The 13,058-nt window shown below is 35.9% G+C and overlaps 1 protein-coding gene across 1 annotated transcript; it reads right to left on the bottom strand.

Moving 5' to 3' along the window:
• Window positions 1-3,044: 3,044 nt before the first annotated feature.
• On the bottom strand, window positions 3,045-11,136 carry LOC121733831 (protein TAPT1 homolog). Its single transcript, XM_042124206.1, has 10 exons — window positions 10,899-11,136; window positions 10,538-10,802; window positions 10,095-10,405; window positions 9,859-9,956; window positions 9,394-9,632; window positions 8,892-9,080; window positions 7,847-7,996; window positions 6,156-6,264; window positions 4,956-5,099; window positions 3,045-3,193 (listed from the first exon to the last, which is right to left on the bottom strand). Exons 1-10 carry the CDS (start codon window positions 11,014-11,016, stop codon window positions 3,077-3,079), a joined length of 1,740 nt encoding a protein of 579 aa, XP_041980140.1. The 5' UTR covers window positions 11,017-11,136; the 3' UTR covers window positions 3,045-3,076.
• Window positions 11,137-13,058: the final 1,922 nt, after the last annotated feature.

Here is a 13,058-nt window from a genome sequence, read left to right as displayed (position 1 = left end):
GACGAGATTACCAGTAAACATTGTTTACGCAAATTCTACTAAAACACTATGCACACATTATCACAGCAATAAAAATATTTCCTGGACGCCGAATAGTGACGCTAATGTAACTTCCTAATCAACATTGAGTGAAAAACTGAAGAGGTCTACGTGAGTCAGTTGTAAGTATATATAAGTGTCTAAACACGCACTTTGGTTGTAATTTATAAATATTACACCAAGTTTCAACAGACCAGCTGCGAAAAATACCCTTCCAGTACCATTATTATAATATAAGGAAAGATTCAGTTTTAAAATATATTAAAGGAAAAATAAGAATATATTTTTTTCTTTTTTTATGAAATAAGGGGGCAAACGAGCAAACGGGTACCTGATGGAAAGCAACTTCCGTCGCCCATGGACAGTCGCAGCATCAGAAGAGCTGCAAGTGCGTTGCCGGCCTTTTAAGAGGGAATAGGGTAATAGGGGAGGGTAGGGAAGGGAAGGGAAGGGAAGGGAAGGGAATAGTTGAGGGTAGGGAAGGGAATAGGGTAGGGGTTAGGGGATTGGGCCTCCGGTAAACTCACTTACTCGGCGAAACACAGCGCAAGCGCTGTTTCACGCCGGTTTTCTGTGAGAACGTGGAATACCACGTTCTCACAGAAAACCGACGTTACCGGCTCGACCGGATAAATATATCCGGTCGAGCCGGCCCATTCGTGCCGAAGCATGGCTCTCCCACGTATGATATTATAGACGAACATATTTCTATTGATAATAGTTTTAAGATCTTTTTATTAAACAATACTTAATTGAACTGCAGCTTTAATTTTAAGATCAATCAACCTAGCAAAATGTAGCGAAGTTTTAAAATTAGAACAACTAGCGACCTCTCTTAAAAAACGACAGCATCTTTTTAATGAGTGTGTCCACCGTGAGTTTACTGAGTCGTGAGAAGTGAGTTATCCTATTAAAATGCTCAAGTGGCATACAACAAAGTTCGTAAACTTCACGAAAGATGGCGCTATATTTTAAAAAATGTTTTAAATCGTAACATTGCTTTCTTAAACAGGCGTTTGATTAAATAACAGTGTAAATTCTAACGAAACGGCTCTTTATCGTAAAATATAGAAATATGGCCGTGACAAACTCGGTTGAAGTTTGAACTTTGTTGGAGAAACTTTTTATTCTGAACATAAAGTTCACTACCACAATTCATATCTACAGTATTAAATATGTATTATAACGTATGCGAAATATGATGTAACAAATATCCATCCGCATTCGCATTCGCATACATAATATGCAAAATGAAAATGCGAATATGAAAAATCCAACATTCGGTACATGTCACTAATACCTGCTAATACGAAAGTCTGTCTGTCTGTTACCTCATCACGACCAAACTGCTGAACCAATTTGCTAAAATTTGGTACCTATGGAGATACATGAGTCCCGGGAAAGGGCATACGATACTTTTTTCCCGAAAAAAGAATTTTGGCGCAGCAGAGTTGCGGCCGTCGTGTAGTGATAAGTACATAATTAATTTGGTTTGGTTAATATATTAACAGGATTATTTTTTCACCACTACAATAAATTTTACCACGTCAATGGTACGATATAATAGAGTATATTTCACAAATATATTATATTTTTTTCATTTCAATTAATTTATCCTTTATCCAATCTAATACCGCTTGGGCGCACTATAATAATTACAAGGCGACAACAGGTGCGGTATGAGGTAGGGGGCGGCGGGGTGAAGTAAGCGATCGGTCGGGGGCCGGGGGCGGCGCACGAGTTGCCTCAAATGCGTAATGCATCCACATTTTTAGTAGTTTAGCGGATAAGTCCGGGGCTTGATATTTTTGTTTTTTGTTCCAAAGGGGTAGTAACAAAAATCGCTAGTATTTTTATTTTTGACAACTATTACGTACGTTGATTTATTGTACTGGTGAAAAAATAATCCTGTATATTTATTTTTGAATATGAAGCTGCCTGACAACTGACCTTTTCCAAAGTCATAATATATTTTTAATTCTAATTTCTGAAATCAAATAAATAGTAAATATACGCACCGTATAAACTGCAAACACGTATCATATTCATATTATTTTTCAACAAGAATGTAGCTCGTTTCTTCCTGTAGTTTCTTCGGTTTCATAGTCATTCATTTCTAAATACGAAAGCATACTAAGCACTAAGCAGACAATACGCTTGCTAAAGCCATGTAGCAATTTATTACTGTAGTTCATTAAAATACAGTATAAGCTAAGTAAAATACAGTAAGAACTACTTACTACTACTATTAAGCATTTTTTTTATATCTACATACTTTTTTTACAGTACGCGCGGGTTTAGAGGATTGGTTAAAAACGTAGAGAAAGTGCAGGTTATCTTGCATGGTCTAGCATATTATCTCGACTCCTCGGAATTCACGCGTAAGGTAAAACAGTAAAACACCCAATTATTGGCATTTTAGGGCCGTTATAAATAGTCAGTACTCAAGATGCATCTCGGTCTCAAGAAACGGTTCAGGCTCTGTGATTGGTTGGTTGTCATGGACCAATCATAGAGCCTAACGTCTTGAGTCCGGTTCGCATCTTAAGTACAGCGGGGGCTAAAATGGTCGCTTTGAAGAATCATGATATGAATCATGATATGATCCATTTTCCTAAAATCGCAAAATGCAACACTGTTTGCAATTCATTTCTGCATTTTTGTACTGATTTGACATTTGTCAGTTTGACAGTTTTTACAATTCATTTGCTGAATTGATTGAGAGGAATTGCTAAATGTGACCATTTTAGCCCCGCTGACTATTTATACCAGCCTAGGAGTTACAACACATCCTATTATTGGCATTCACGGTAAGTATACCATCGAAGATATTAGGCATATGGCGTACCTACGTCATATTTCGTTTGTGTATCAATGTCACGTTAGTTAGATATTTTGTCGGCTGGTTTTGTCGCGACGACATTACGTAGGTGCGGCATCTGCCTATCAACTCTACTAGTATCAATAGGGCTGCCTCCCCATTCTATTAAAATGAAACAAATAGGGTTGTAGAAAAAGTATAATAAATAATATATCTCTAGTCGTCCTTGGCGAGGTTGGGCTCGGACTCGGCGCGGCGTTTGAGCGTGTCGTCGGGCGCGCGCGGCTCGGGCGCCGGCGCCGCTATGTCCGGCACGCTGCGGCTCACCTCGCCCTGCAACATAACATATGCTAGCAACACCCTATAGTCTATACCAACAGGCTTAGCATGGCTGCAGTAGAAATGCGAAAGAATATAAACGTTCTGACAGATTTCCTTTATTATTCCATCACTTTGTCTAGTTTACCGCAAGAATAAACCTTTCTATGGTGACCATGCTAAGCCTGCAGGGTTGGCGAACCGTATCACCGTGCCCTTTTTCTGAAGAAGTCATAAACGTGCTATTCAGTTTTATTTATTTTTTGTAATACGGTGCGTATTTCAAAATTTGTCTAATTTGGTGATTTGTCGATTGACCGACCTTCATTGTTGGTAAAATAATTTCGATACTAGTTTTGTGACCAAAAGCATGCTCCAAATTTCATGTCACGTACCAATGATGGCACGCGTGCCATTGGTTCGCCATTCTTGACTTCTATACTAATATACTAAAGCTGAAGCATTCAAACAAACACAATAAAACTCAGGAACTACTGGATCGAATTGACAAAATATTTTTGTGTTGGATAGACCATTTATCGAGGAAGGCTTTGTGCTATATTATAACATCACGCTATGACCACTAGGAACGAAGAATCGGAGGACAATATAGAAAAGATCGGCCAAGTGCGAGTCGGACTCGCGCACGAAGGGTTCCGTACCGTTATAGAGGAAAAATATGCGAAAAATGTGTTTTTGTACGGGAGCCCCCTGGAGCCCCCCTTATTTTTTTATTTTATTTTAATATTATTCTTAAATATTGAAATAGATATATAATTAAGACCTTGTGAAAATATCAAGTGCCTACCTGTTGCCATTATTGATATCGAGCAAAAAAGGCCAAAAAAAATCACGTTTGTTGTATGGTAGCCCCCTTTTAATATTAATTTTATTTTGTTTTTGTATTTGTTGTTATAGCGGCAACATATATATATATATATATAATCTGTGAAAATTTCAGAACTCTAGCGGTTCTTGAGATACAGCCTGGAGACAGACAGACGAACAGACAGACATCGAAGTCTCATGAATAAGGTCCCGTTTTCACCCTTTGGGTACGGAACCCTAAAAACGGGGAAAATATTATTTGAAACCTCAAAGCGCATATCAGGAACTACTGGAGCGATTTTATGTTACTTGGCACAGATATAGAGTAGACCACGGGGAGAGACAATATATTAAAAATTGATACCAAACTCCTCTGAAACTTATCCTGTGGGTCTGAGAATCGGCCAACCTTATATGCTATACTATAGCATATAATGTTACCCTTTGCTATAGCAGCTATATCAATCCAGGAGGATTGTTATAGACCGGCAGGGGCGTGCACAGGAATATGATACAGGTTATGCGGGGCCCAGGCTGGCCCAGCGGATTGGTTGGATGGCCTATATTATATCATGATCGGAAAACATATCTTAATAGCGCGATGTAGCCAGCGACGGCAATATTGTTAGCGCCATGTATCGAGACATACACAAAATCATAACTCACACATTAATGGCAAGGCATGCGGGAGATCGCCATTCGCCGCATGACTTGGTCCGCGCCGTTAGAATTTAAACTTTAAGTACTTGCATATTGGTGATGTTTATATAAATATAAGCGTTTTTAGTGCACTATTATTTTACTATTTTGTGTATTCATTTTTTTACTATTAATTAAATTCATCTAAAACGTACGAAAGCTTAATTAAAATATCTGTGAATGGCAGTGCACGCCCCTGTAGACCGGGCATATTAAGGATAGTCCTAGATCCTTAATAAGCAATGCTCACCATTTCTGTCTCTATGTAGTCGATAGGCTCCTGTTTGACTTGCGTGTTCATTGTGTCATTCAAGAAGCACACGCCGTTGAGGTCTATGGCGCTATTGGAGAAAATGGCCGCCGCACCTACTGACGAGTCTACCAATGGCTCGTTCTGAAATGACATTAAATATTAATTATTAAACTATGAACTAATGCTATTATATTATAATATACTATACTAATATAAATGAAATTTTGTTTTTGAATAGATTGTGAGCTAAAACCTACAAGCAATAATTTAGCGCATGAACTTATAACATTTGAAGATTTCAGGGTTGCCAGATTGGGGGTTTTTTTCGCAATTCTGGGGAAAACTGTGACTCTAGGCGAAAATTTGGGGAAACAGTATTTTTGGGGAAATGTTTGGGGAAAATAAATACACTATGGGGATTTTTTGGGGTTAGCACTTCTAAAAAACACAAACAATTAATAAAACGAACGTGCTTTTCATTCAATTAACATCCTGGCAAATATGCAAGAATTCAGAGCCATTAAAAAAAATTAGCTAGTCTATGACTGACTCTGTCTTGTCTGTGACTGTCTGTCTCTGGCTGGGTTTGTTGTTTGTATTAGTTTGTTTGGTCGAGTGCGTAAAAGGCCTGACAGACGTACGAACTTAAATCACGCGGGTTTTAAGTTCGCGAACTTACTCGGCTCGCGTCGTCGGTGAGTGGTGACCCGTGACACACGAGAATCGCTCACACTGGATTACCATGCCCCCAGGCTCGCGGCTCGCGGCTTGCGGCTCTTTGCTGACACAGGCGATTAAGATCGTCGAGCCATAAGTCCACGTACTTACTCGCACGTCTGTCACCCCCTTAAAAAATTGTCTCTTTGGTCGAGCGAGCGACCCTATGTAATTGTGTATCTGTTTAAGTGTCGAGTGATCGAAACTACTAAATCGAACAAAAGTAGTTTCAATTTTATATTCGGGTTTTTTTTCTGTAACAAAGCTATTGGGGATTTTTTTTTGAAAACGTATCATTTTGGGGAAATATAAAAATCAATTTGGGGGAAATCGTAAAATTGCATCTGGCAACCCTGGACGATTTATAATCTCGTTGTGTTATAAGTTATAACTTTACAGTTTTAATATTTTTACGGTAAACTAAATTATTATACTTTTGAAGAGAAAACTATAAATTCTACAAAATATTATCCTACTTACTATAATCACATTGTCTGGCGCAACAAATTTCAAATGTATGGGCTTTTTATCGGCACTTTCATCGTCAGTGTTTTTATGCATAACTGTCTCCTTCACCTCTTTTGGTTCCCTGAAAAAGAAAATACTTTATATAAGTGCAAAACTAATAATATACTTTTTTTGTTGAGTTGCACCAGAGGCGTGGTTAAAGTTAAAGTTATGGGTATAGTTAAGGCTAATTTAACTTTAACCTTAACATTGACCACAGAATTTGTACAGAAGACGTTGCTGGTCCGACAAGGCTTTATTCGGAGCGTGCGAAGTGGGTGGAGGGGGGGAAAGAAAGCGATTGCCACGTTTGCCGCGGCAAAAATATGCAACCAAAGGGGCTCAGCTAATAGTCAATCAAACATGTCAATCTTGTTTTGAAATTTTTAGAAATTGGTCTTACTTAATTATTTTTGTATCCTAGACTGCAAAAATAATAGCAGAAATAGGTAGTCAGTATAAAAATTTAATGTTTTTTCTAAATCCACTAGGAAATTAGATCAGATATAAATGGAAAGCTGCTGTAAAAATGAAAAAGTATGTGATTCGATATAACCTAAAATTGCATTATCAGTTAAGTCAATTTTATTTAAGTTTCATTTTATAAAAATATTAATTGAGTACCTATTATTTTAGTGTTGATGAATGATGGATCACTATGGTCTCTCTCTCTGGACAAAACTTGCAGTGATAGTTTCATAGAATATTTCATTTAAATCCAAAGTACCTATCAGGTGGAAGAAAATATAGTGACTCACAAATGACGATAAACCAGATACTACTTCTGGTAGGTTTTTCAAGTTAGCAAGTTTTAGATGAAAAAAGTTAAAATTATTATGCCCCCATTTTGAGCCAAATAAAACGAGTACTCTCAAGAGGAAACCGAAAGGACTTATGACATTGCTCGAATAAGAATCCACAGTGAAAGCGTACCTAACTCAGAAACATGAAGAATGTTTGCAGTGTTTTAATAAATTTATGGACTCCGATTTTCTTCAATAGTATTAATGTTGTACAAAATAAATAAAAACAAGATTTTAAAAACATTACATTTATTTTTTTCAAGTATAAAGTATTGCTCGTATTTTTGTTACTGATTAAGGGGGTATTACATTATCATTTATATATGATCATTTCTATGATACCATTAATTATTGTTCTATATATATTTTATTTGCTTTAATATTTACAAAATAAACAAACTCTGTTGTCTATTTTTTGACACATGCCCCTAAAACTTATTTTAAAATAATATGTCACTACTGACGTGCACGTTCCGAATAAGAACGTGGGCGGGGGCGCTGCTGGTAAAGGAGAACTGTCAAAAATGGCGTTTTTGTATGATGACAGCGTTAGTTCCTTTTTTCGCCACGTGCATTTAAAGCCTTGTCGAGCTCTATGGTTATGGTTAAATATGGCGTCTTGATGGCGTCCATTTTTAACTTTAACCAAAGATTTGACATTTTGCTTTTGACTGTAACTTTAACTATAACTTTATCTACAATAGTTAAAGTTAAAGTTAGTTAAAGTTACAGTTATAGTTAAAGTAAGTTGGTGCAACCCACCCTTAACATTTAAAATACTATACTACCGTAGTAAATATGTAAAAAATCTAAAAATGTATTAATTGCCCAGCAGACCAGCAGACTTTTTACACAGCTTACTTTTTAGGAGTTGTATGATGACTGTCACTTTTGTCGTTCTGATGCTGTGAGATCAAGTCGCAGGCTTTGCCCAGAATCACGACAGATACAAGCACACGTATGGAGATCAAGCATATGTACGCCAAAAACACCAGGAGCACTGCCGCAAATCTGTCAAAAGTATAAACATTATACAGGGGGTTAGTTAATCCATATATGTATACATATCCATACTTAATATTATAAATGCGAAAGTGTGTCTGTCTGTCTGTTAACTCTTCACGCCCAGACCGCTGAACTGACTTTGCTAAAATTTGGTATGGACACACTTTGTGTCCCGGGAAAGGACATAGGGTACTTTTTATCCCGGAAAAATGTACGGTTCCCGCGCGATAAACGAGTTTTGGTGCAACAGAGTTGTGGGCGTCATCTAGTAGGATATACTACTGCAATGTTTTCACGCTAGAGGCAGCACCAGCGACAGTAAACAAAAAGTTTTGTTTAATGTTTGACAATTTTTGTCATGTCAAATCATATTATGAATCATAATATGTAATATGATTCATTTTCTAAAAATCGCAAAATGGTCACGCTGCTTGCAATTCTTGCCTAGACCCTAGTTCGTACTAATTTGATATTCGTCAGTTTGACAGTTTTGACAATTCATTTTCTGAATTAATTTGAGAGGAATTGCAAAATATGACCATTTTAGGTCCGCTGATATGACGGTTGCAACATGTCGGATTTTGTAAGGAATATTTACTGAATGTGCGGGCGCTACGTCTAGCCCTCTGCTCCGACCTTTATTTAATATTTCCTATTACTTACGACTATTCCACTGTCAGTGGACTGATTTTTTAAATTGCATAATGTTTGTTTCGTGATTGGTGCTTTTAATAATTTTTAAAGTATAGTCTGTCAAGAAAGTGAAGAAATTAAAAAGTGGCAATATCATAGTGTCATCCCTTTCAAATCAATCTAAGAAAAAAGGGATGACACTACAATGTTGCCACTTTTTAATTTATTCACTTTCTTGACGGACTATATTAATGTTTTTCAAACTTACCCATCGATTTTGACGGCATGCACAAGGACTCTCGTAATGACGACACCAAGGGGCAGTGGTATGAAGCCCATTCGTCTCGCCACCAAATCAGAGTGATCACTGAAGGCATACTTCTGACGCGTTTGAGCGACGTCGTACGCCAAACTCACTGTGTACTCGCGGTACACTCCATACGGGATCTCGTTAAACCTGCGGTGAAAAAAAACTTTGGACCCACTTGCATAGTTTTGGGTTTAATTAACCATAGGTTATTTATATTATTACTTTAACTCTTTCATTCAAGACTAACAACGAGAAAGAACATAATGTATGACACAGGACTAATTACAATGTTATAAGTACAGAACTCAGGAGGTAGGAGAAAGTCAAACAGTTCAAAAATTTGTCAAAAAACAAAAGAGAATAGTTTTTTTTATGAAATGCAGTTTGCGCTTGATAAAAAAGTTTCTGAGAAAAGTTGAGGGGCAAGAATAAAAGATAGAAAGAAAAATATGTATCATACCTTGTAATAAAAGCATGTTTCACCCAGTCTATAATAACTTCAAAGGCCAATACGAGAACACAGTCTGGTGCTAAAATCCAAAATCTCTCTTCTTTCCATACATACTCCTTCATAGTTTGCAGAACAACAATAAACAGCAGAACGGACAAGTGTAGTCGTTCCCGCACATCGCTGCACGAAACTTGGAAGAGGTTGTTCTTGTCAAACTTCTTGAACACACTGCCTTTTAATTCTACAAACTAAAAATGTTTTTACTGTTGATACTTAACGACTAAACTGTTCTTAGTAAAAATATTAATTTATATTTTTACTAAGAACAGTTATTTCTTAGTAAATATATTGGTAATTACCACAGTAGTCAGTTTGCTATTTATTGAGTCATTGGCTTAGACTAGTATGCATATTGTTTATAGGTTTTTAATTTGTATGCATATTATATAAATAAATAAATAAAGTAATACTTACATTATTAGACATCATTATAATTAGCAGACTTTTATTGTTGGAGTTGAAAGCTACATTGAGTGTTGTGGCCTGAAACAATACTAACAAGCTATGAAGAACTGAAACACTGATATAAGGAAATCAAAATTGAATTTGATCTTACTAGACAATATTTATATCACATAATAAATCACATAAAAATAATATATTTTATTGGTAGATTAAATAATAAAGTACTTTTATTACAAAAAGGATACAGACATAAATCATAGCAAAAATCAGATGTGGAATCACACCCAAGTGCTCACGTTTCCTGCCTCTTGGCTCCGTAGCTGTCCAAAATAGAGCATCAATTGTATCCTGACCGAAGGCAGAAAATAGCCTGTCTCCGACTTCCAACATATTGTAGAATATATACAGCTTCATCACACTCTGACTCTTAACCAGGTGGTACATCATATTAGTGTCGATATAGCACATTAGGATACTACAGACTAGGAGAATAAAACCTTTCAGTACATCGCAGGTCTCTGCAGGTTTAAGTATACTTCTTTTAGGGTGTGAGTACCTGAAATATTGTTAGATTTTAGATACAATGAGGGAAATATTTTTATTTAATACAAACAGAAAATGTTGTTTTGTTATGATGTAAAAAACCCCCGTTATTTTTACATTTGAAAGTTACAAAAACACAACTTACCCAAAGCATCGCCTAAATACTCTATTAAAAAATGACCAGAACGCCATGAGAAATCTCAAAGGAAGAAATGTGTAAACAAACAACAAGGAGTCTGCGCATTGAAAAAATCCGTAAGCCATAAACTTTTCCAGCTCTTGCGGAATTTTGATAAAAGAATATACTTTTTCTCTCCTCGCTGAGAACCTCTCTTCGTCATGTTCAAGCAAATATCCTCGCGTAAGCTCGACGTGTAGGAATGTGAAAAGAGAGGCATTTTTATCATTTTCTGTAATAAAAAATTGTGTAAGTGTTTAACCTCCCGAGCGTCGTGTGGCCGCCAAAAGATATTAAGGGCGGAAAAAAGTGATAATATTGTACTAACCTTTATTTTTCATCTCTTTTTTAACAATGTTCTCACTCGCATAATGTTGTACATTTGTTACACTCTTAAAACGTAACCTCTTGGTTCTGTCTTGTGATTCTTCATTTTTTATTGTCATGATAAACAGATATTTTTGTTATCGTTAAATCAAATCATTTCCGATTTCTAGTTGCACGTTAAAATTAAGTAAAAAGAATTTTTATTGCAGTTTTTCGCAATCTTTTTCACTAAAATGACACCGATGATCGACGTCAAAATATTATGACTTTTGCACAAAGTTTTTTAACCAACCAGAGCATAGATAAAGTATTATAGTATAGATGTAGGCTGCGTTCCAGATGACGTTAATTTTGACCAAAACGCTCAAAACGTCCCCTTCTGCCGTTCCCTTTGGCGACCGGGGTCGTTTTGATAGCGGCTATGACGTCACTCATGACGTCATCATTTTCGCTCAAAACGACCCTTGACGAAGATGGGTCAAAGTGGGCGTTCTAGTTTTTTTTTAATTTTAACGTAACTATATCGCGAAAGCCATGTTTGGAAAGTTTTCAGGAGAGAGTAGAGACAAAAAAACTTTATATTATTTCATTACAAATAATATTTTAATTAAATAAATTAAATAACATCTCATCTCTCCTATACCTGTTGACTTACTCGTACTTGACTAAGCATTAAGCGGTATTGTTACCTAACGTTTATATGTATATTGTGACAATAGTCAATATTCAAAATATGTGGTTTTGTTATTAAAATATGATTCAATGTGAAAACTCAAATATAATAAAAGTTTAACTATATTAAAATATGATTACTTACAAATATAATATTATGTACCTACATATTTTATTAAAATAAATGTAACTATAAACAATAAAATTACTTTTATTTACGACTTGAAGAAAAGGATCGTAATATCCAAGTTCGGTTCAATGTACCTATGTATAAAAAAATATAGTTCTTTTTTTAAACTTTTCTCAAAACGCTCAAAACGATCCTTAATCCGTTCCACTTGGGTTTGTATCACTGACGCTCACAAGCTAGTGGAACGGGAAAAACTACGGTCTTGAGCGTGAGCGTTTCTAACGTCATCTGGAACGCGGGGGTAGTCTTAGCCGTCATCGCGTGGCCATTTTGTTTGCGCTTATTTTCTTGAATATTTCTATTTGTCGATTATTTCGAAGCACATTATGATACAGGAAAGAAAGTCAATTAGTTCATGACAAAGAAAATTTTTACTCTAGCGAGGATTCATGATATCGATTATAATAGTTCAAGTGATGAGAATCCGTAAACACACGTAAAAAGTCATGCAATTTTTATAGACAAATTATTAATTGATGTGACATTCTTAGCACTAATGCCTTATATAACACGAATAAGGGAATTAATAAACTCATAAATTATCTTTTAACTTACAAAAATACTGATTCAAGAAATGACCAAAAAATGACCAAAAAATGTTGTTCAAAACTTACGTATTTAATGTTAAAATCCACGTGTTTGAGGCATACTTTGACCATTCTTATGGTTTATTATTTAGCGGAACCATAAAACTTAACAATATCTAGCATTAAATGTTCACTAAAACCTTTATTAACACTTTTATTACATGAAATATGCAGACCGACTCCTTTGTTATGTCCTAGTAAGTAGGACATAACATTACACGCTTTTGACGCTCACGCATATACACCGATATAAGGCTCTCTCCAGTCTATAGTACCTCAATGAGCCAGAGTCTGCGAGGCTGCGAGGAAGTCAGTATATAATAATAAATAAAGTACTCTGTGGCCTGCGAGTGAGATTTGGTGCACGACGCATGACCGCATACAGCTGAACCAGAAAATATAAGTGAATGGGCCCTTTAAATATTTACCGATATTTTTATAACGATATTTTTTGGTTAAGTTACTAGATATCGTTAAAAAAATACCGTTATCTGGCTGCCATTATGAAAATACCGGTACGTAACGATATTTTTTCGGATATTCGATAACGTTATGAAGCCCTGCAGACGTGAGACTTTCACATTCTTGGCAAAACCAGAGTATTTTTAAAGAAAGTGAGACTGAAAAGCAAAAAAACGTAATATTAAAACTTGTATATAGAGGTACTTTAGCTATAAAAATTCATAAAAAATAACCAACGTCATAATATTAT

The sequence above is a fragment of the Aricia agestis genome, chromosome 14 (assembly GCF_905147365.1).
Source record: "Aricia agestis chromosome 14, ilAriAges1.1, whole genome shotgun sequence".
NCBI classification, from domain to species: domain Eukaryota; kingdom Metazoa; phylum Arthropoda; class Insecta; order Lepidoptera; family Lycaenidae; genus Aricia; species Aricia agestis.
The sequence above is the reverse complement of the archived record's forward strand: the minus strand, read 5'-3'. Positions and strand labels throughout refer to the sequence as shown.